At 37.5% G+C, this 19,978-nt stretch overlaps 2 protein-coding genes across 5 annotated transcripts in view; one reads left to right on the top strand and one right to left on the bottom strand.

The window, feature by feature from the left end:
• Positions 1-1,571: 1,571 nt before the first annotated feature.
• On the top strand, positions 1,572-5,076 carry LOC122577990 (endonuclease G, mitochondrial-like). Of its 2 annotated transcripts, XM_043749788.1 has the most exons (6): positions 1,572-1,939; positions 2,129-2,322; positions 2,395-2,631; positions 2,703-2,883; positions 2,947-3,058; positions 4,940-5,076. In XM_043749788.1, the coding sequence occupies exons 1-5, from the start codon at positions 1,676-1,678 to the stop codon at positions 3,043-3,045; spliced, it is 975 nt and encodes a 324-aa protein (XP_043605723.1). In that variant the 5' UTR covers positions 1,572-1,675; the 3' UTR covers positions 3,046-3,058; positions 4,940-5,076. The 2 variants fall into 2 exon arrangements, with proteins under 2 accessions (XP_043605723.1, XP_043605722.1); XM_043749787.1 differs by lacking the exon at positions 4,940-5,076 and having other exon boundaries at positions 1,573-1,939; positions 2,947-3,167.
• LOC122577989 (protein crumbs) overlaps positions 3,362-19,978 on the bottom strand; it is a 30,066-nt gene continuing 13,449 nt past the window's right edge. The window contains exons 2-19 of one of the 3 annotated variants that reach the window (XM_043749784.1): positions 16,143-16,513; positions 15,728-15,908; positions 15,195-15,362; positions 14,076-14,403; positions 13,084-13,544; positions 12,348-12,529; positions 12,075-12,228; positions 11,211-11,675; positions 10,124-10,859; positions 9,628-10,030; positions 8,953-9,408; positions 8,048-8,800; positions 7,091-7,922; positions 6,608-6,977; positions 6,184-6,499; positions 5,729-6,046; positions 5,553-5,648; positions 3,362-5,477 (exon numbers count right to left, since the gene is read on the bottom strand). In XM_043749784.1, coding sequence (XP_043605719.1) covers positions 5,250-5,477; positions 5,553-5,648; positions 5,729-6,046; positions 6,184-6,499; positions 6,608-6,977; positions 7,091-7,922; positions 8,048-8,800; positions 8,953-9,408; positions 9,628-10,030; positions 10,124-10,859; positions 11,211-11,675; positions 12,075-12,228; positions 12,348-12,529; positions 13,084-13,544; positions 14,076-14,403; positions 15,195-15,362; positions 15,728-15,908; positions 16,143-16,513 — 6,818 coding nt within the window. In that variant the 3' untranslated portion in view covers positions 3,362-5,249. The remainder of the gene's footprint in view (positions 5,478-5,552; positions 5,649-5,728; positions 6,047-6,183; positions 6,500-6,607; positions 6,978-7,090; positions 7,923-8,047; positions 8,801-8,952; positions 9,409-9,627; positions 10,031-10,123; positions 10,860-11,210; positions 11,676-12,074; positions 12,229-12,347; positions 12,530-13,083; positions 13,545-14,075; positions 14,404-15,194; positions 15,363-15,727; positions 15,909-16,142; positions 16,514-19,978) is intronic. The other 2 variants (XM_043749785.1, XM_043749786.1) reach the window with 2 other exon arrangements.

The following is a 19,978-nucleotide window of genomic DNA, read 5'->3' as shown; positions in this document are numbered from 1 at the left end:
TCGAATCGGTCGCGCGAAGAGCGGAGGAGACTAGAGAGAGCAGAAATGCCGAAAGAATCGAAGCCGAACAAGCAGAGAGGGAAGGATATTTGTCGGCGGAACTCGGAGACACGAGGGATCGTCGATATAGTCGAAGAGGCGAGATGCAACACGAACGAAGAAGACGGATGGAATTGTTCGGAATTCAACGAAAAACAGGCAAACTCGACGAGGATTCGGAAGATCAGAACGACACCAGTTCTTCTAGAACGGAGAAAAATTTCTTATACAGATTGAGAATAAAACGACGCAGCATGAAGCTGTTTAGTTTCTTAAGCGGAAAGGCCGCGGATAGATCGCAAGAAGAACGTGCCGCGAGACTATTAAGGATGTATATGCCTGAAAAGGGATCCAAAGCACAAAACACTATTTCTATTCATCATACGTCCAGAGACAGACGATTTTGGAAACTGCGAAGTCGAAGACGAACAAATTCCTCTTAAATGCAAAGGGATGTGCCACCTTCGAAGAACGGTCGATACAGAAAGGAGGAAGGAAACGATAGAGCAATCGCCGTTTCTTTGTTATTAGAATTTCCAGTATTCGAGTTATCGAAGTTTTTTGAATTCTATTTAAACACGTACAAGTTCAGACTTGTTTTCATAGAATCTAGCGTAACGATACGAAAGGTTAGGTTTACAATTTCGAGTCTAGACTACTTCTTCGTCTCGTAAACGATTTCAAAGTACGCCCCAGTACTTTCGTCGAAAACGATTAGTCGATTAAAAAGTTGCAGAACGCGAGAGTCGCGTTCCGTATTGTAGCGTGCTTGTCAGATTTTTAACGGAACGATTTTTTTCAAGAGATTTAAAACGGTCTAGTGAAACGTTTTCGATATATATATCTTTAAGATGTTTCGTTTAATGCGTAAGACTGCTCGTCGATCTAGTCTCGCTCATTAAAATATAGACGAAGTTTGTTTCATTTTTGGAACACTGTATCTCAGTAGGTCCGCACGACTGACGCAAAGCGGCACTCATCTTCCACCATAGATCCTGCTCGAACATACGAAACCAAAAGAAATTGTAAAAAAATAAAAAAAAAAGTGGAAAAAAATTGAAATTTTAACATTACTGTTGGTAGGTTGTAACATGGCCAAGTGGCTGTAATCAATATACAAAATAAAGTATATTATTTGTTCACTGGCTGTTTCCCTATTTCCTCTCCTACGGTATCTTATGATAGCATAATTTTAATACTGATTTATGAATTACTGATTTATTTTTTACGTATAATACTTGGTTTTCGTGATAATCCAGCAATATAAAGTATCAAATTTTCTAGTATTGTAAATTGTTGCATTTTTGTCTATACATATATGTACAGGTAAATTTTTCTGTTAATTAAATCAAAGTAATAAAAATTTTACTTATTTTACTTTTGTTAACAACAAAGAATATCTTTATTTATTTAAAGAATATAAATAATAAATAATCGTGTTACTAGTGAATCTGCTGCATATTATTTGCAAAATCTTCTCTAATTGAATAAAGAAAACTGAGATTTATACGACGCGATGTGGCGGTCAACGTATTTACAGTCAGTTGCATGTTGTATTTTAGTCTTATAGCACTGTGAGTAGTGAGAGGTTATAATCACAAGAGAATTATTTATTAAAGGCATAGTGACTAAAAGTATGACAGCAGTAACGCGAATTATATTGAATTTGAGTGCTGCAACTGGCGTAGGTTTTGCTGGTTGGTGTTTGGGGAAATTTTCAGAACAGAAACGACATTTGAATGCAGATATAAAAAACAGTGGAAGTCATATTATTTCGAATGTAAACATCAAAGAAATGCCCGGTTTACCTTTATTTGGAACTGTTTCTGCAGCAGTTCCTATGGAAGTTGATACAAATATGGGTTCAAAATTGTCATCGACAGCTACAAGAGTATCAGAAGTAAGTTATTTCAGTCATACTTAACCTCGATAGTTAAAGATAAACAGTATGAAAAAATTTACCTTTATTACATTTATCGCTTGTTATGATAATGGTATCTTTTTCTATTCTATTACTCATGGTTTATTTATGAAATCCTGTAGAATAAAAAAGAAAAAGTAAAAGTAAAATGATTTTCATTTTTTATAGATTATGAAGTATGGTTTCCCTGGATTGGATCATGTTAGATCTTACGAAGATTTTGTCCTTTCTTATGACAGAAGAAATAGGGTAGCTCATTGGGTCTTTGAACACTTAAATAAAGATAGGTTACAACCCAATGAGGAGATATCACGTAGTAAGTGTGAATTTAAACCTGACCCAAGTATACATCCTTTTTTTAGGTAAATATTTGGAGTTTGAAACTATATAGAATATTGTTTAATTAATGTTTTAATAATTTCATTGATGATCAGATCAGAAAATCATGATTACAAAGGCAGTGGATACGACCGTGGACATTTAGCAGCAGCTGGGAATCACAAGTGTGCTCAAAGTCACATAGATCAGACATTTTTCCTAACAAACATGGCACCGCAAGTAGGCGTGGGTTTCAATAGGGATTCTTGGAATAGGTTGGAAAAATATGTTAGGCACTTAACTAAAGTTTATAAGGATGTATATGTCTGTACTGGTCCTTTATATTTGCCAAAGTGAGCAAAACTTTGTTACTCTGTGTAATTTTCTTTTTTAAATATTTCAATTAAATATACGTTGATTACAGAATAGAGGCTAATGGGAAGAAATATGTTCGATATGAAGTTATTGGCACAAATCATGTAGCAGTACCTACTCATTTTTATAAAATAGTTGTTGGCGAAACATATGATTCTAAATTAGAAATGGAAGCATTTGTAATGCCAAATACTCCTATAGATGACAATGTACCTCTAACAAATTTCCAGGTAAATTAATAATATATCGAAATCAGAATTATACGAATAATCATGATATATATATCGTGACAGGTACCACCAGAAAGTATAGAACGGGCTGCTGGACTTTTATTTTTTGATAAGATCTCACGTGATAAATTAAGTAAAATAAATGGAAAAAATATTCGATAACTACGACATGAAGGTAAGAGGCAAAAATTGAAGTAGATAGAATATCCTATTTCGTCTGAATTTTGTAGATACATGAAATTAATTTAATTGAAAGTAAATATATATTTACTAAATAAAAGAGATTTTAGTGAATGATAATATGTATTTACCGATCACTTAAACATCTCTGTAAAAAAAAATTGTACCTGAAAATTTTAAACAACCTTTTATGTATCCCATATATAATAACAAATGTACATATAGCAATATACTTTATACGTATTGTATATGAACTCTTTCTACATGTATTTTATAAAAAGGGAAGATAAATACTATGTTGAAATATTTAAATTTTTATTGTTTTTGTACATTTAGTTTAAATTGTAATAATTATTTATGCACAATATTGCATGTTGTCACAAAATAAGTACTCACGTGAAAAGCGCATGCACACGTAATTTTTAGTACTCAAAATTTCAGTCTTGCAGAAAACATTAATGATATTCACTTTATAATACACATTGAACAAAAGTTATTCTTCATAACTTACAATAAAAGTGATTACTCCTATCATTTCAAGTATAAATTCTCCACATAATTGTGTTTTTGATTGATACCACATTATATGTATAATGCAGCGATTACTATAGTGGATACATCATTCACATCGTGATACTACGATACATGCTTAAAACAAGCATGCTTAGTATTCTGCAATTATTTCAATACATATTCTCTGATTAAAATTTCTTTTTCTACGATGCACACATCAATACGATAAATAGACATTTCTGCTAATCTCGGTCCTATAAGACGAAAGGGTAGTACACCTTGGTCAGTATATATGAAAAACATAGTACCAACAATATGTTAATTCTCATTTCTGTAAAGAATAATTATTCTTGGCTATTGAAAAACGACGACACAGTTTTTATTTACGATTGTATCGTTTATATTTTAATAGACAAGAAAATTCTTCGCTATTACTTTGGTCGTGGTATTAAGTAATTACATACAAAATAATTCATCATTAAATACTATATTCATAATATAAAATGCTAATGGTAGAATCATTATTGATATTTTCAACGTAATCTAATCTATGTACAAATTGAACCAGCACAACGTGTCGATACTGACGAGCGAGTAAATGCACGTACAGTAATTAACGCGTAGCGTGATAACTAACCTTTACAACAATGAAATCCAAGTTTTTCTTGCGAGTAAACTGGATAGCTTCTACTCCCACGTATCATCCTTTTGTTTCAACAGCGAGGTAGAAAAAGAGAGACGTCATATATAGATTTCCTGATTTCTTAATGAACTCTCTTTTTTCTATAATGACAACGCGTGGAAGGAAACAAAATCGCGTAAAGGGTACTATCCGTGAACAGCGTTGCTTTACAATATTTTTACAAAGTTTCGGCATCTTCACGACGATTCAAATAATAAAAACACTACGCTGTATTGATATTCAACAGTATTTGTATCATGATTGCCCAAAGTTTAACGAGTAAAACAGTAGTAATGAATATCATTATGCTTTAGAGATCTCAATGTAACGTCTGTGTTCAACACAATTTTGCAATGTACATTTTCGATGCTTTAAATTTACCGCTTATAAATAAAAGCTTTAAGTAGGATCAGTTAGGCACTAAAATGGACGGGTTTCGTTTCTTAGGAGTTTCTTCCGAGTATTGCTTAAGTTAAGGACACTTAATGAAGTTTTAAGTACACTTTGTATAACTATATGATTTGTTCAAATCAACAGCACGATTAATATATAAATTCTATGGTACATTCCTCATCTCACTGCTCGCGATAAATTTTCTTCTTTTTTTAAATTCTTTTCTCAATAATTTTCATGTATATCCCATTCTGATTTCTACCATATAATCAATTTTTAATTTTACAGGCAGTTTTAATACGTTTCATCTTCAGCGTCGCTTTCGGATGTCTTCAAATCAGTTATCATGTCCCAAATTGCTCATTCAACTCCTTACGTCAATGTGACAGCTGCGTGATATGGTAGCATGGACTAGAAAACGCGCGATGAAACCCCGTATATTTTCATTGATCGTTTGGAAGCAGTTTCGCCGTGAGAACAACACTCCTTTCTCTCTTTAAACAACAAATACTGCGATAACGATGCATATTCCCGGCAGACTAGGATTTTTCGAGACGCGAAACATTCATACTATGTTCCTCCGTCACGAAATAAATTCTTAGATTAATCTCTCTTCCGGTGGTGGCTTCATCACATTGTCCATTTCTACACGCGGATTACTGAATTCTTGAGCGCTTGGACTGTATGTACCTCGAGTAGCACGTTTCTTTCTAGCCATCATGAATAATGCAACTAAAGAACCTACTGCAATAATGAACAGGCATCCGACGATAGGACCAACGATTACCGCTATATCGAGCGCTTGACTACCCAAAAAGTTTTCCGTCTAAAATAGAACACAACATTTATTGCACGTAATTGCATGTAAAAGAAATTATTATTCTAAAATATGAGAATGTACCTCTGTACAGTTTTGTCCGGTATAGTCCGGTGTGCATTGACACTTGTAACCGCCGTCATCTCCACATTTGCACGTACCTCCATTTTGACAATAATCCTGTTAAGAGAAGGAATGTGAGATATAAGAAAACTAGTCGTCAGTGTAGCGAGTAAGAGAAATTATCCGAGAAACAGTACCGCTCTACAAGGATCCATCATTCCGCAATTGTATCCGCAATAACCTGGATTGCAAATACACTGGTATGTTCCCGGTAAATTTTCGCATCGTCCTTGACCACAATCGGTCGTTGACAGTGCACATTCATCTATATCAAACGAACAATCCTGTCCTATATACCCGGTGTCGTTACAATCACACACGAAACTATCTACACCGTCGTAGCATTTTCCATCGTTTTTGCATGGTATATTTCCTTCTGCATCTGGTGCGCAGTCATCTATATTAATTTCGCAATACAGTCCAGAATAGCCGGGTAGACAAGTACATCGAGGTGTCTAGTAATTTAAAGTAATAGATTGTTACATGTTACAAATAATTATACATTAAATCATAGAGGATGAGGGAATAGAAGTATTCGTTTTTATAAGGCGAATAAAATTCTCATTGTATAAACCTGATATGCTATATATACCTGATGCAAGTAATCGCATCTACCGCCGTTTTGGCACTTTCGTCCAATGCAATAAGGAGTATCACAGATTGAACCTTCGTAACCGGTCGTACAAGTACAAGTGAAGTTGTCGCTAGTTTGTGGATTTACAATATCCGCGCAACTACCACCGTTTTTGCAAGGTTGATTTTCGCAAGTAATTAGGCGAAAGTTTTCACATCTCTCGCCAGTAAATTGATCTGGACATTCGCAACGGAAATACCCAGGAAGATTTATACATACACCATCGTGCTGGCAAGGGCTAAGGGTTACGCACTCGTTTATGTCACTGTCGCATCTGAAATAAAGATAAGCACCTAAGATAGCGTAAATTTAGTTTTTTCTGATTTTCGATAAGAAACAAGTGTATTGAAATTTGATATAATAAATTATGTTATATACTAACAACCATCCCTGCCAGCCGCTATTACACACACACGTATAATTGGCGATTCCATCGATGCATGTTGCTCCATTCTTGCATTTATTATCAATACATTCGTCGATGTTAAGGGAGCAATCGTCTTTTGCGTATCCAGCGGGGCATTCGCAAATGTAACTGTTTGCTTTATCAAAACAGTAGCCGTCATTTTTGCAATCGGAGTCGAAGCAAAGTTGACAGCCAATACTGTCGTGATACGTTGAATTGTTTTCTTGTAATGCTAAGTACTCTAAGGGTGTAAAATTGGCGTTTTGATATACTTCTTCGTACGTGAAGTAATGTAGAAGCATACTGCCAATTCTTACTTCACCCAAGCATCCTTTAAAAGCTTCTCCTGTAAAATAGAAGACATATTTTCTAGTCACGATGTAAATACAAATACATAATAAATATTACGTAAATATTATGCGTATAATTAAAAAATGTTTAAGTACGCTAATACATTACCTGACATTACATTGTAAGGCGGAGAAGCGGTGGTCAATGTACGTTCAGTAAAATCTATCGAATTTTCATTAATACCGCTTTTATTTTCTAGGATCTGTTTTCCAGGGCCAATCGTTATGTAACTATGTTTATTCGATAAAACAGAGCCGAGTCCACCAAGAGTGACGGTTCCGGTAATTAATAAATCATACCACAAAGGAAAACTAAAGTTCGGGCTAACGTGCGATGCATACTCGTCGTTAGAATTTGCATATCCGCATTCCATGGAATTATTGCTCAACCTCAATACGATAGACGTCCAATTACCATCAGGTTCGGCTTTACCAAATGTTAGTATTCCTTGATTCTGCAAGTTCAAGCGCCAAGATACCGTGACCTTGTCCTTGTAAACGGAGACGGTAAAATGCTGATCGCCTATACGAGGCGCAATATGCATTAACGTGCCACCGGTATTCGATCGATACGTAATCTGAATGGTATCGATCGTCGAGTCGGTCACATTTTTCTCTTCAACCTGATTATAAACGTAGGTGAAAGAAGTGGTGGCACCGTTAAAAGTAGCATTAGCGATGCACTCGTAACCATCGTCCAGATTTTGACATTTCGATCCAGAAGGACAATCCTGCAGTTGACAGAATTCCATCTCCTGGCAAGTTTTGCCGGTATATCCTCGTGGACATTGGCACCAAAAGTCGTTCCACGTAACGTGGCAAGTTCCATTGTGATCGCATGGACTACTCACGCATACATTGTCGGATATTACACCCTTAAGAATTTTGTCATTATCGAAAGTCACGTTACCAAATTGTATTGGGGTGGGAATATCGTTTGCCTATAAAATATTTTTGTTACATTATCGCTAAATTATTGTATTGTAATTTATCGCGCGCAATATAATTTCTAGTGAAATTTTGTAATATCGTATTACGTAGATCGAATTGACAAACGTATCGTTACCTTTAGAGGAAAGAATTCGACGACCATAGTCTCGATGCCATTCGATATTTGAACATCTTGAATAATTCCCTTGAAGTTAACTTGCGGTACTTGCGGTACTTCTATCTGGCGATTGTCAACTTGCCGTATGTATCTGGATGCTTGTGGCATGCCACCCAAATATAGTACAGTTACGTTCAATTGACCGGACGCGCTGATAGTTTTCCGGAAATATTCGGTACCGTTAATCTTCACTTGCACCAATGTCACGTTTCTAATTACTTGTATTAGATGATTGTTTCCATCGTTTAATTTTACGCCGCCAACGGTGTATGCCTCTGAACCGTTAAACTGGATCCTAACGAGTAATTCGCCTCCTTCTAATTGAGCTGCTATATAAGTTTTCTCCTGAGGTTTAAGATCCGTTTGCGGATTCGGTTCTGTTCCTAGATAAAATATATCACCCCTATCTTGTCTAGTGCGAATGAACATGGAAATATCAACGATCGATCTAACTGCTCGTCTAGCCATATCGGACACTTTTACGGTTACGTATCCGTTTGTGATATTCTCATATCCGAACGTCGCTGCTGTCATGTTGTACTGACAGGTATGACCAAGATACGGTCTCTCACATTTACAGGAAAAGTCACGCCACCTGTCCGTGCAGTGGCCACCGTTTTTACAACGATTTGGTGAACATTGGGCTTCCCGCGGACATCCTGGCTCAACGTCCTCCATGTATACGGTTTTTGATGAGGTACCAGAGTACACCTGAATTATGACAATTAGGAAACGTTTCATAATTTTCATAAGCTCGTACGACAAATATTTCTTATATAATATCTTAATTTAAAATTCCATAAATTCAATGTATTTTAATGTGGCTACGTATATCGTTTATGATCCGAAGATATCGAACGTACCCACTCTCCGTTAATGACTACATCCTCGGTGCAGCCCACGAAGAAAGACGGGCCATGGGTTAACCGCCGCAAATAATTGGTTGTACCGCCGACATAAGTCATCGGGAAGGATGTATGATTTGAATTGGAACCTTCGTTTAGACTAATGGGATAGATCGTTTGTTCCTCGTTAGCCGAGAGTACTAGATGCGTAGCGTTGATCGCTACGAACACTTTTTGCCAAGTGGAATCGTTCAATTCACTGCCGATAAATACGCCCTCCCATTTGTTCAGAAGGCTCGAGTGCAAATTTAGCTTGCCATTAACGAGTTCGAGGATATAAAACGTCGAGCCCTTTCCAATGGCCAGTAATCCGTTTGGTAAAGTCGTTCGAAAGCGAAATTGTATGTCGTATCCTTCGTCTCGAGTGGTATTCACTAAAACGTATGAGCTGCCGTTCAAAGACATTGTCGTTACCTATGAGAAAAAACAAAAGGAAACGGTATGAATTGGAAGCCAGCAAAAAGTTGCGACCTGTACGTTTACGCACTTTCTTCTATGTCGCGTATTTATGCGTAAGGCAATTACAAGGATCAAGTGAGATAGACGATGAATTTAAGAAATTGAAACAACTTGTAAATTCGCAGGGAGAAAAGAAATGGCAAGTCAAAATACGTAAACATAAACGATGCTTACGTAATCGCAAATTTCACCGTGATATCCATTGGGGCAGGTACAGTTGAATTTATGTATCGTTTCATCGACGAGGTATGGCCAACAAGTTCCACCGTTTTGACAAGCATTTCCTTGACAACCGATCAGCTCTACCGAACAATTTTTACCACCGTATTCTGGCTCACAAGTGCAGGTATAATCAGCTCTTCCATCGGTACACACGCCGTGCTCGCAGGGTGAATATCTTTTGCACTCGTCGATATCGTGTTGACAATGATCGCCTTCATATCCCTCGTCACATTCGCAAGTGTAACCACCAATACGGTCTACACAGGTTCCAGCTTGGCATGGATTACTATCGCACTCGTTAATATTTACTTCGCAGTTTTTCCCCGTAACACCTTGTACGCAAAGACATTCGTATCTGAAAATAAATTGTTAAAAGTACAATTAGTTCTTCTTCCTTCGGATTATTGATTATTCTTTGTCCTTTTACTTCGAGTATCACGATGCTTACCCGCTCGCATTCGCATAGCTGAACTCTTGGTTGAATATCGAAGGTAACGTCAACGCGTCACTTTTGTACAATTCCATGTTAGATCTCTCCAAGCAAGTACCATTATACTGACAAGGTGAACTCTCGCATTCGTTTATATCGACTTCGCAATTTTTGCCAGTATAGCCGGCGTAACACTGGCATTTGTAATTCTTCACATCGTCTATGCAATGAGCACCGTTCACACAGGGTCCTGACCGGCAGTCGTCGATATTTTTCTCACAATGTACACCCTCGAAACCGGTGTCGGCACAGTCGCAGGTGTAATTGTTTATACCGTCTATACATTGGCCATGATTTAAACAGGGCAATGGTTCACAATCGTCGATATTTATCTCACAGTTTAATCCACGGAAACCAGGTGAACAAATACACATGTAACTAGCGATCTCATCGACGCAGGTTGCGCCGTTTAAACAAGGATTGCTTTCGCATTCGTTCACATCCACGTCGCATGTTTTCCCGGAATAACCAGCTGGACACTGACACTCGAACGTGTTAATACCATCGATACACGTAGCGTTATTTTTACACGGACCGCATAAGCATTCGTCAATGTCGATGTCGCAGTGATCTCCGGAAAATCCCGGTCTGCAGAAGCAATTATAGCTGCCGTTTGTATTCACGCAAATACCGTTGTTACATAATGAGCTACCTTCTACCTCGCATTCGTTCACATCCTCCTCGCAGAATTTTCCTATGAATTTGAGTAATCGATTAGTGGGTACAAGTAATTGACGATCGAATGGAAAGCTTGAACAAGGCTCTGGACCACATTTGGCACATTTTTGGGGGAAATCAGGTTGTTTCGTGAGCTCAACTCCTAACGCGTTTCTTGTATTCGACGCGTGTATTAAAACGAACAGGGACTGTAGGACCGTGCTTTGCTATTAATTCAACGATTGATCAAAATGTGCCATCGACCCTTGCTCGAGATTTCACTTTACGATCTAACATGTGAAAATTGGAAAATAATTATAGCAACAAAAAATTCTTATCGAATTTGAATAAGATATATCTTGTATAAATTCTGTTTAATAAAATCTACCTTTGAAACCATCTCTGCATTTGCATTCAAAACCCTGTTCTCCGCGATCGATACACGTGCCGCTGTTACAAGGTTTCGTCGCGCAGTGGTCAACGATAAGGGTACAATTGGGATCTCTGTAACCCTCGCGACATTTACACTCGTAACCAGCGATACCATCAACGCAAACTTTCCCATCAGGGCATAGCACATCGACGCAGTCGTCCACATTCACGTCACAAATCTTGCCTTCAAAGCCGCGAGGGCACTCGCAAACGAATTCTCGTCGAGACCTTGGTATCAGCGTGCAATTCCCATTATTCTGGCAAGGATTTGACGCGCACGCATTGTACTCGCGTTCGCAATTTTCATCCATAAAGTCTTTCGTACAGTTGCATATGTATCCATTGATTCGATCGATACAAGTGCCGCCGTTTTGACAGGGTTGTGATAGGCACTCGTCCACATTGATCTGACAATTTTTACCTAGCGAAATTAAAATTGGTTTTATTAAACGATATTTATTTTCCGTTTATAGAACAATTTAAAAGCAAATAACAGGTATCTCGTTCGCTCGTGATGAAGATTAGTCGTTTGGGAAATAATAAATATCTGTTATTTGCATTCTTGATTCATCCTCTCCACTCTAGATAGCAAAATTAAAATAAAACTATAACGTAGAGATAATTCGCGGATGATTCGTTCGTTGATGGAGGAATAAGCGCGAGTAGTTACATTATCCAATGCTTGATGCAGAGTAGATGAAACACATTCGAGCGGCAATGGATGAATGTCAGTCACACATTACGAATATGGTAAAACGAGTATGATCGTAGAATTTGACGAGCAAAGCTTCGTGCGAGAGTTTGCGAATAAATTGATTACCAGTGTATCCTGGAAGACATTGACAGTAGTAGCTATTCTGTTGATCGATGCAGATGCCGCCGTTACGACAGGGATCACTGGAGCACTCGTCGACGTCGATGGAACACTCGGGGCCTGTCCATCCTGGCTCGCAGGTGCAATAATAACCGCCGGGCTGTTCGAAGCGAGACGCAACAAACAAAGCAAGAGGCCACATAGAGATATATTCGACGGGACGCGGTTGATTAATCGGCTGGGTGTGCATGCAAAGCGATTTACAAATGTCTGACTCACATAATCGTGACAAGCGGAAGCTTGTTTGCAAGGTAGATCGCGACAAGTGATCGGATCCTTGCATTGAGGTCCTGTCCAAAATCTTGGGCACTGACACATAACACCGAAACGCGTCTCGAGGCAACTGCCTCCGTTGTAGCAAGCGGAACACCAATCAGAGGCGGGTGATAGACACGTCGTTCCTAATGGTCCACGCGTTACGCAAAGATAATACGAAACATTTAACAAAGAAATACGAAAAAGGATTAGTCAAGTGATGATTTAAAGAGACGTTAATCACGATACAAACGTATTCTCGACAACAACGATTTTACGTAATTTTCCACTTTCGGCTAAAATAAACTTTATTCTGGATAAAACAGACGTAACAGACGCACACGATGAGCGTAACGATGACGTAAATGGTGATAGAGCGATTAACAGACCGCGGATGTTCGTGCATTTACGTGCAACTCGATTATGCAAAAAATCTATAAAATAGTCAAACTCTGTGTACTCGTTATGATATTTGGTAAGCGACAAACAAATTTCTCGCGTAGAATCTGTTTATCTAATTGGAAAATATGAATTTGCATAAGCATCGGTAGTCTGGTAGTCTTTAAATTCGTTTAAAAAGAAAAAAAAAAAAAAAACGAACGAATTCCTTTATACATTGAGATTTCAACACATTCGTTATATTTACAATTTCAAGCTGTGTCTTACACTTTCACTAATAGGAATTTAATCTATTACTCACCTTTCCATTCCGGCGGACAAGTACAGTTGAATCCGTCTTTGTTACTTGTGCATGCTCCGCCATTACTACATGGATTACTGGCACAATAATTGATGGTGCAATTCGGAGGATTGCCCATGAATCCAGGATTACAGACGCATTGCGGCCCATGTGCGTCTTCTACACAGATGCTATTCGGCGGGCATGCCGCGTTCTCGCACAAACTCTTAAGCTCGCAGTGTCGACCGGCGTATCCGGACGGACAATTACAATGATAGGAACCAACGTCGTCCACGCAATCGGCGTCGTGCATGCAAGGATTCGACAAGCACTCGTTTAAGTTCAATTCACAATTTTGACCCTCGAAACCGTTCGGACAGTGACAGATGTAGCCACCGTAATTATCATAGCACACGCCGTTATTCAAGCAGGGATTCGCCAAGCATTCGTCGATGTCAATTTCGCAATTACCACCTTCGTATCTGTAATAGGATGAAAACGATTAATAATTCACTATAATTTTTCTGCCTCAACAGGTTTATCTTTCGGCCGTTTTGTAACGGTTGTTGATTAGATATCGAATACATACATGTATGGAAGATAATTACATTTTTCTACTAAGGATGTGGGTTCTCATTCGAACACTAAAAAGTGGAACTTGGTTCGTTCATTTTTTATATCTAATATGTTTATTATATACTAACAATAAGATGTTATTTCTCTTCTTTAGGTCTTGAAAGATTCAAACTTTTATTTTTGAACGTGCATGACGCGAAATGTACCAATGTATTTTATACGTTCCAATGAGATCACGTTTTTCGAAGCGTCGATAAAAGAATTATTGCCAGAGAAACGGCGCAGAGAAATGTGCAAATAAATCGGCAAGGAATTTAATCGATAGTTTCATAATGTACAGCGTACTACAGAAATGACAAATTAAAACGAGAGTATACGTAAACTGCTCGAGACTTTCCCTCGAATTATTTAATACGACGTAAACGCCAGAGACGTACCCTGTTCTATCGCATATGCAGGTATAATTGTTGATACCATCGATGCAAACTCCACCGTGTCTGCAAGGATTCGGCGAGCATTCGTTAAAATTGGTTTCGCAATTTTTCCCCGTCCAACCAGGCAGGCACTCGCACTTATATTCGCTTTCGGTGAGCGCTATGCAAACACCTTCGTTTCTGCATGGACTTTGTTCGCAAAGTCGTACACCGAGCTGCGATTCGCAGTAAATTCCGGTAAATCCTGGCTTGCAGGTACAGCTAAAGTCTCCTTTCGAGTCTTCGTTGCATGTGCCACCGTTGCGGCAAGGACTGCTCATGCATGGCGGACCTGACAAATTTTATACAGATAAAGTACTTTAGCATTTATCGGGAAACGGTGACTCTAATAGCTCTAATAGCGAAAGAATGCGACGCCAGTGCTCCCGAAATCCAAACACCTGTTGTCAGATAAAAGAGCCCATATTAAAAGAAAACGCGATAGGATTGGCAACTTAAAAATTATATTTGACAAGCAGATAGGAATGTTAGTATACGGTTCTTATTTATAGAAACCCCGGTAAATGTATGGTGTTCCAGGTAGTTAGTGTCTTCGGCATGCTAATTTTCTTTAGCTCGTGATCGAAATAAAATAAGGTGGAACGAGATGTTCGAGCAGAATATCCACCGTGCAAACTCGTTTCTTATAAACACTCGGCCTTAATTGGGAATTAAAGACGTGTTATTCGTGATATGTGATTCGTTGCGATATTCTATGTATGTATGTCATTCGAAAAAGGCAGACAGATGATAAAATTCATGCAAAGATTATAGACGAAAGCTAAAAAGGAGAATCCATGGCCGATCGATATTTCAAAGCTTAATTTAGAGATTAATATGTCCAATCACGATTGTATTTAAAAAGGAATAAACAACGAGAAACTAAAATAAATATAACACGATTCGTTACGATGAATTTAACCGTGACTTGCTTTTAAACATTTCTACGCTAAGCAACGTAATTCTATTTACGGTGAAGATGTTACGATTGTAATTTATGATAACGCGTATTTCTACAAGGCCATGGATCTATTTCTATCTTTCGCTGTGTGCCATAATCCCGTATTCGACGTCAATGTCTACCGTTGTCAATTTGACAGTTGTTGCCGGAATATCGGGCGTAACAGTGACACTCGTAACGATCCTGCCGTGACACGCATTTACCATGCATCATGCATGGCTCGTGATGGCAGAAATCCATGGTGGTGATTGCACTTGATCCTACACCACCGTTAAGTCCGCTCGTACCACCTGAAAGTTTCGTAGGAAAATCTGCCATGCAATCTGCTACTTGTATCATAAATCGCACATACGAGTAGTATCTGAGAGTTTACGCAGGAACCAACTAAATATACGTGATTTTCACTCCGAAAGGTGTGCAGTGATCCAAAAATCTACAGCTTAATACTGGATTTTTCGTCTACGGAAATTCTATTCTGTGATTCAATTGCTCGATTCCGCTTGTAATTGAACCAACCAAAGGAAAATGTGTTATTTCGCACGTATTTAGTATCTAGTCAATTTCTACATTTTCGATATCTTTCTTTCTTACTCGGCAACATATCCTAAATATTATAAATATTAATATTCGTTTGAAAGAACGTTGAAATCCTTACATCCTTTGTTTTCCGCAGGACAGGGGCCAAAGATAGCTCCGTTATTGATGGAATCGTTAAACAGAATACCAGGACCTTGGAGGATACATCCTCTGAACGCTTCTCCCACGATAAGGGAGCCATTCATATCGTAATCGGGCAGCGTAAGGATCGCAGCATTGTACGTTGCATTAGCGATTACCTAAACAGAATCAGTCAAAAAATCAACGTTGTAACGAGAAATAGAAATATAGCTTTAGAGTCTTAGATCCGCCAAAGGGGTAAAAATTACTTTTTCAATTACTCTTTTTAAAAAAGAAAAAAAAACCTAAGTCGAACGATCCCGACAGTAGAAGAGAGATATAATTCGTCACTAGATATGGGAAATTTATTACAACGAGGAGAGTCTTTTATCTTGGGAAAAAGTGTTGATTACCTGTGTGTGTCCTGCTGCGTTTAAAGTGAGATTTCCGAGTCTAAAGAAGATATTGACGTTGTGCCAAACATTATTCAGTAATCTGGCGTTTAGTCTCGCTTTGTATCGTTGTTGATCGATGATAGCCGCAAACAGAAGTCCATCCGGGGTCACTTCCAGACTAATCGAATCCTCGTTGTATTTCTGCATGAAAAGTCGACCTCCTTCGCATGTTCGAAAACTCAAACCGCTATGCCTATGCACGGACACGAACGAGCTCAATTTGAGGAACGCCGACCCATTGAAATAGGCTTCCCTGGGACGTTCATCGTAGTTTTTGTGTCTGGAATCTTGCGGCGCTTCGTCGGTGACTACTAATAAGCTCGTAAGTACTGGAACATCAAGTAGTAAAACGAAATATATTACGTTACCTGCATAAAATCTCTTTCACGGTAATAAGAGGTATAATAACACGTATAATAAATTTTATAACGGGGAATAGAAATTTTACGTTTTTCAGTATGTCAGATATCGTAAATATTGGAACAGTTACAGATATTGGCCAAAGGTAGGAAAGGAAGGACAGTGTAACCGATTATGTGAGTGTTCCAATTTCTGTTATCGCTGTTAACTATGTAGGTTGAAATTTCGGTAAGATAATGTACGCTTGTATTGGATTCTAATCGACATGTGTACACGAAAGATTTGATTTCTCTGCTCACTGAAACGTTCAATTTAGGTTACTGAGTTGCATCCTCATCGATAAACTAGTCGAATGATTAGTTTTCGAATTCCTAGTTTTATTCGATATTGAACGAATTCCATACATTTAGTTACAACATTTTCTTTATCCGAGTTCTGGTTTATTTACGACATTTCTTTTTATATCTCTGTAGCTTGGCGTGGTCTCGTGCTGCAGAATATTTATTAAGAGAGTAAGTTTTCCAATTTAAGCTTTATCATTAGGTATTTTAAAAATACAAACATCCGTAACTTTCCAAGCAAGGCGGTTGATGAAGTCCACTGCACCCACAGGAGGATCGATGGTAACCAATAAATAATGCATGAGATGCATCTGCACGCCCTCGTAAGGTTGTATAGTTAGGAGAGACTCGTTTAAGGTAGACATTACGGTTATACACCGGCGAAAATTCGTCGAAATCATGAACCTTGATTAATTACAATTACAACGTATTGATTATTTACGCGGTATGTTTATCACGTGAAAAATAAATTTCAGGACAGATAAAACAGATATTTTCCATCTATTTTTATATATATACATATATATTGCTGTATTATGTTTATATATGTAGATAAATTATGTTTTGATAAACTGATCCACGTAAATCGAATTAATCGCACTTTTGAAATTAAAGTGCGCATGATACACGCCATGGGAAAACAGAATTTAAGATAACATTATAATTCGATAGAGTTAACGTCGCGTATCTGGCCTTGTCTGCCTACACTTTGAAATAATTCAATACATCCATCCTTCGAATGTATCGAGCACATGGAAAAAAATTAATGTTACTCGAATGACTAATAATGGGAAAAAGGCAAAAGTCGCGCGCGCGTGTGTGTATGTGTTGGAGTAAATTGTGAGAGAGTTTGTTGGAAAGGAAAAAATGGCATACACCTGGTATGGACCTATGTACGTACACGATCGTAAAAAGAAATCATAAACGATTTATAAAGAACACGATGGTAATAGTTCTTACTTCTTACGTTGTCAGTAATTAGAAAAATTCCGAATTACTTTTTTCTTATATTTAACGGAACAACTAAAAAAGTTATTTTACGTGTATACAACGGAATTGATCGATCGTAAGTTTTACGATAACCGATAATAATATGGAAATTGTTGGAAGTGAGATCGGTTCCAATACCATACATATATACATATATGTTAACTGATAAAAGTACTTCGCTGTATGCTGTCTCCTCTGTATTTTCATAAGACCTTGAATAACACGTCTCTGATGAACTATTCTTTCTTACGATCGTTCCCTAATTTACATATTCTGATGTTGACATAATAAACAGAAGCGTTATATCTCGCACAGAATTGCCGTGTTATCATGATATTTCAGTGAACGTCGTTAATGAATTGCAGAACAGGTCGATCAAAATATCTATGTCTATATATAGCGTCGTTACGAAGATAACTTTAGGGTAAAAAACGAAAATTTACGTAAGCGCAGTAGAAAAAAAAAAAAAAAAATATCAAAGTGGCAGTTAAATCATCGTAATCGTAACAAAATTATTCATGCTTGAATCTAAGGAAGCAGCAGTAAGGTATCTTTAATTAAGATTCATATCGTGCTGGCTCCTAGAGTTTTTCCACGATTCCTCTCGCATGAGCGCACGCGACGCGTTCGAGAATGAATACATGGCAGGAACTCACGAGTTTGCGTGATTGGCATATAAAATACGCACAGAAAAGACAGTTGTACTTTACGTATGTTGTCTTAGACACAATGGGGAACACACCGTGATGTGAACAACTGCAACGATGTAGACTTGAGAACATTGAGAAAAATCATGGAAAGTATAGTTAATTATATAATTCTATAAACGCTACTATATTATAGGAATATTCCTAATTTCATATATCTCTTAGTTTCAATTGGCAATTATTGTTAGAGATAGATTTGTTTGCCCGATAAAAATGAATTCGATAAAAGTTGCCTTCATTAGAAATGCTACTTTACTCAATTTCTAAAAAAAAAAAAAAAAAAAGAAAAAGAAAAGAAAAGGAAGAAAAGTTGCAAAACGAGATCTAATTACTTGATATCTTGAAGTGGATGTTACTCCGATTATACCGTATAAGTAGAAACGGTTTATGGAAACTACTGATCGTGAGACAACGCAGAAAACAACCGGAAGTAACTTCCTTTTCTTTAGAACGACGAGACGCAACGACAAATATGGTGACGTGCCTCTGGTTTTGCAGGTCTCAGCTCAACGATGAATCGATAGAAAGACGTTCTGTTTCGTGACTATGCAGGCGTTGAAGTCTCTTCTCCGCGCAGATCAACGGAGGAAGATTTCTCAGAAATTCGTCGGGTATTTGTCACACTTCTGAAGTTGAATGATTCAGAATAGAATATTGCTAGAGAGTAGCGATTGAAACAAAAAGAAGGAACTATAATATAAGTAAAAACGTAACCAAGATGTTTATCAAGATTACTATTATCGAATCTTTTATTTAATTTAATTAAGTTAATTTTACATTATAAATCCGATAGCTTTTTTATTACTTCAATCGAATAATATTTGGATCAATCCAAATATTATTAGTCAATTACCAAATTACCAAATTTCAAAATACCGTTTCAAAATACCTATTAGTTGTTTAAGCAACAACAAATCATTAAGATTACGAAGAAAATGATTTATCTACTTTATATATTAGAAAGGAGTTTACTGTTAGAAAGCATAACGGATCAGACAGGCTACGTAAAATTTCACGATTCGTTTGGCACCTCGATGATTGGAAGAATTCCTTCTTATTAACAGCAAGCATGTTTTGTTACAACGAGTTGCAACAATTTGTGAAATACATTCTGTGCGTCATAAAATATTTTATTTCTTTTGTCAAAGCAAAGATCGACAAACGTGAAAATCCATTAAGGATTATACAATGTCCAACTAATTAAACCGGCTAATGGATTCCTATTATGCGACCATACCAATAGAATTTCTTAACACGGTGAATATCTTTGTTGGTATGTATTCACATATGAGTACAATATTATGTGACTCAACGGCTTAGCGAGTCTTGCCACGCCTTCGTTGGTCACGAGTAACTTTCTTTGTTGCTTTGTAGGAAGCTACTTATTCGAGATACT

Source organism: Bombus pyrosoma, linkage group LG3 (genome assembly GCF_014825855.1).
Source record: "Bombus pyrosoma isolate SC7728 linkage group LG3, ASM1482585v1, whole genome shotgun sequence".
In the NCBI taxonomy this organism is placed as follows: Eukaryota; Metazoa; Arthropoda; class Insecta; order Hymenoptera; family Apidae; genus Bombus; species Bombus pyrosoma.
This window is presented reverse-complemented; position numbering and strand designations above follow the sequence as displayed.

Excerpts from the sequence above, each read along its gene's own strand:
- LOC122577990 (XM_043749788.1), top strand. The coding sequence starts at position 1,676 with ATGACAGCAGTAACGCGAATTATATTGAATTTGAGTGCTGCAACTGGC. Across the intron at positions 1,940-2,128 it reads CAGCTACAAGAGTATCAGAA|ATTATGAAGTATGGTTTCCC; the intron begins GTAAGTTATTTC and ends CATTTTTTATAG. Across the intron at positions 2,884-2,946 it reads TACCTCTAACAAATTTCCAG|GTACCACCAGAAAGTATAGA; the intron begins GTAAATTAATAA and ends ATATCGTGACAG.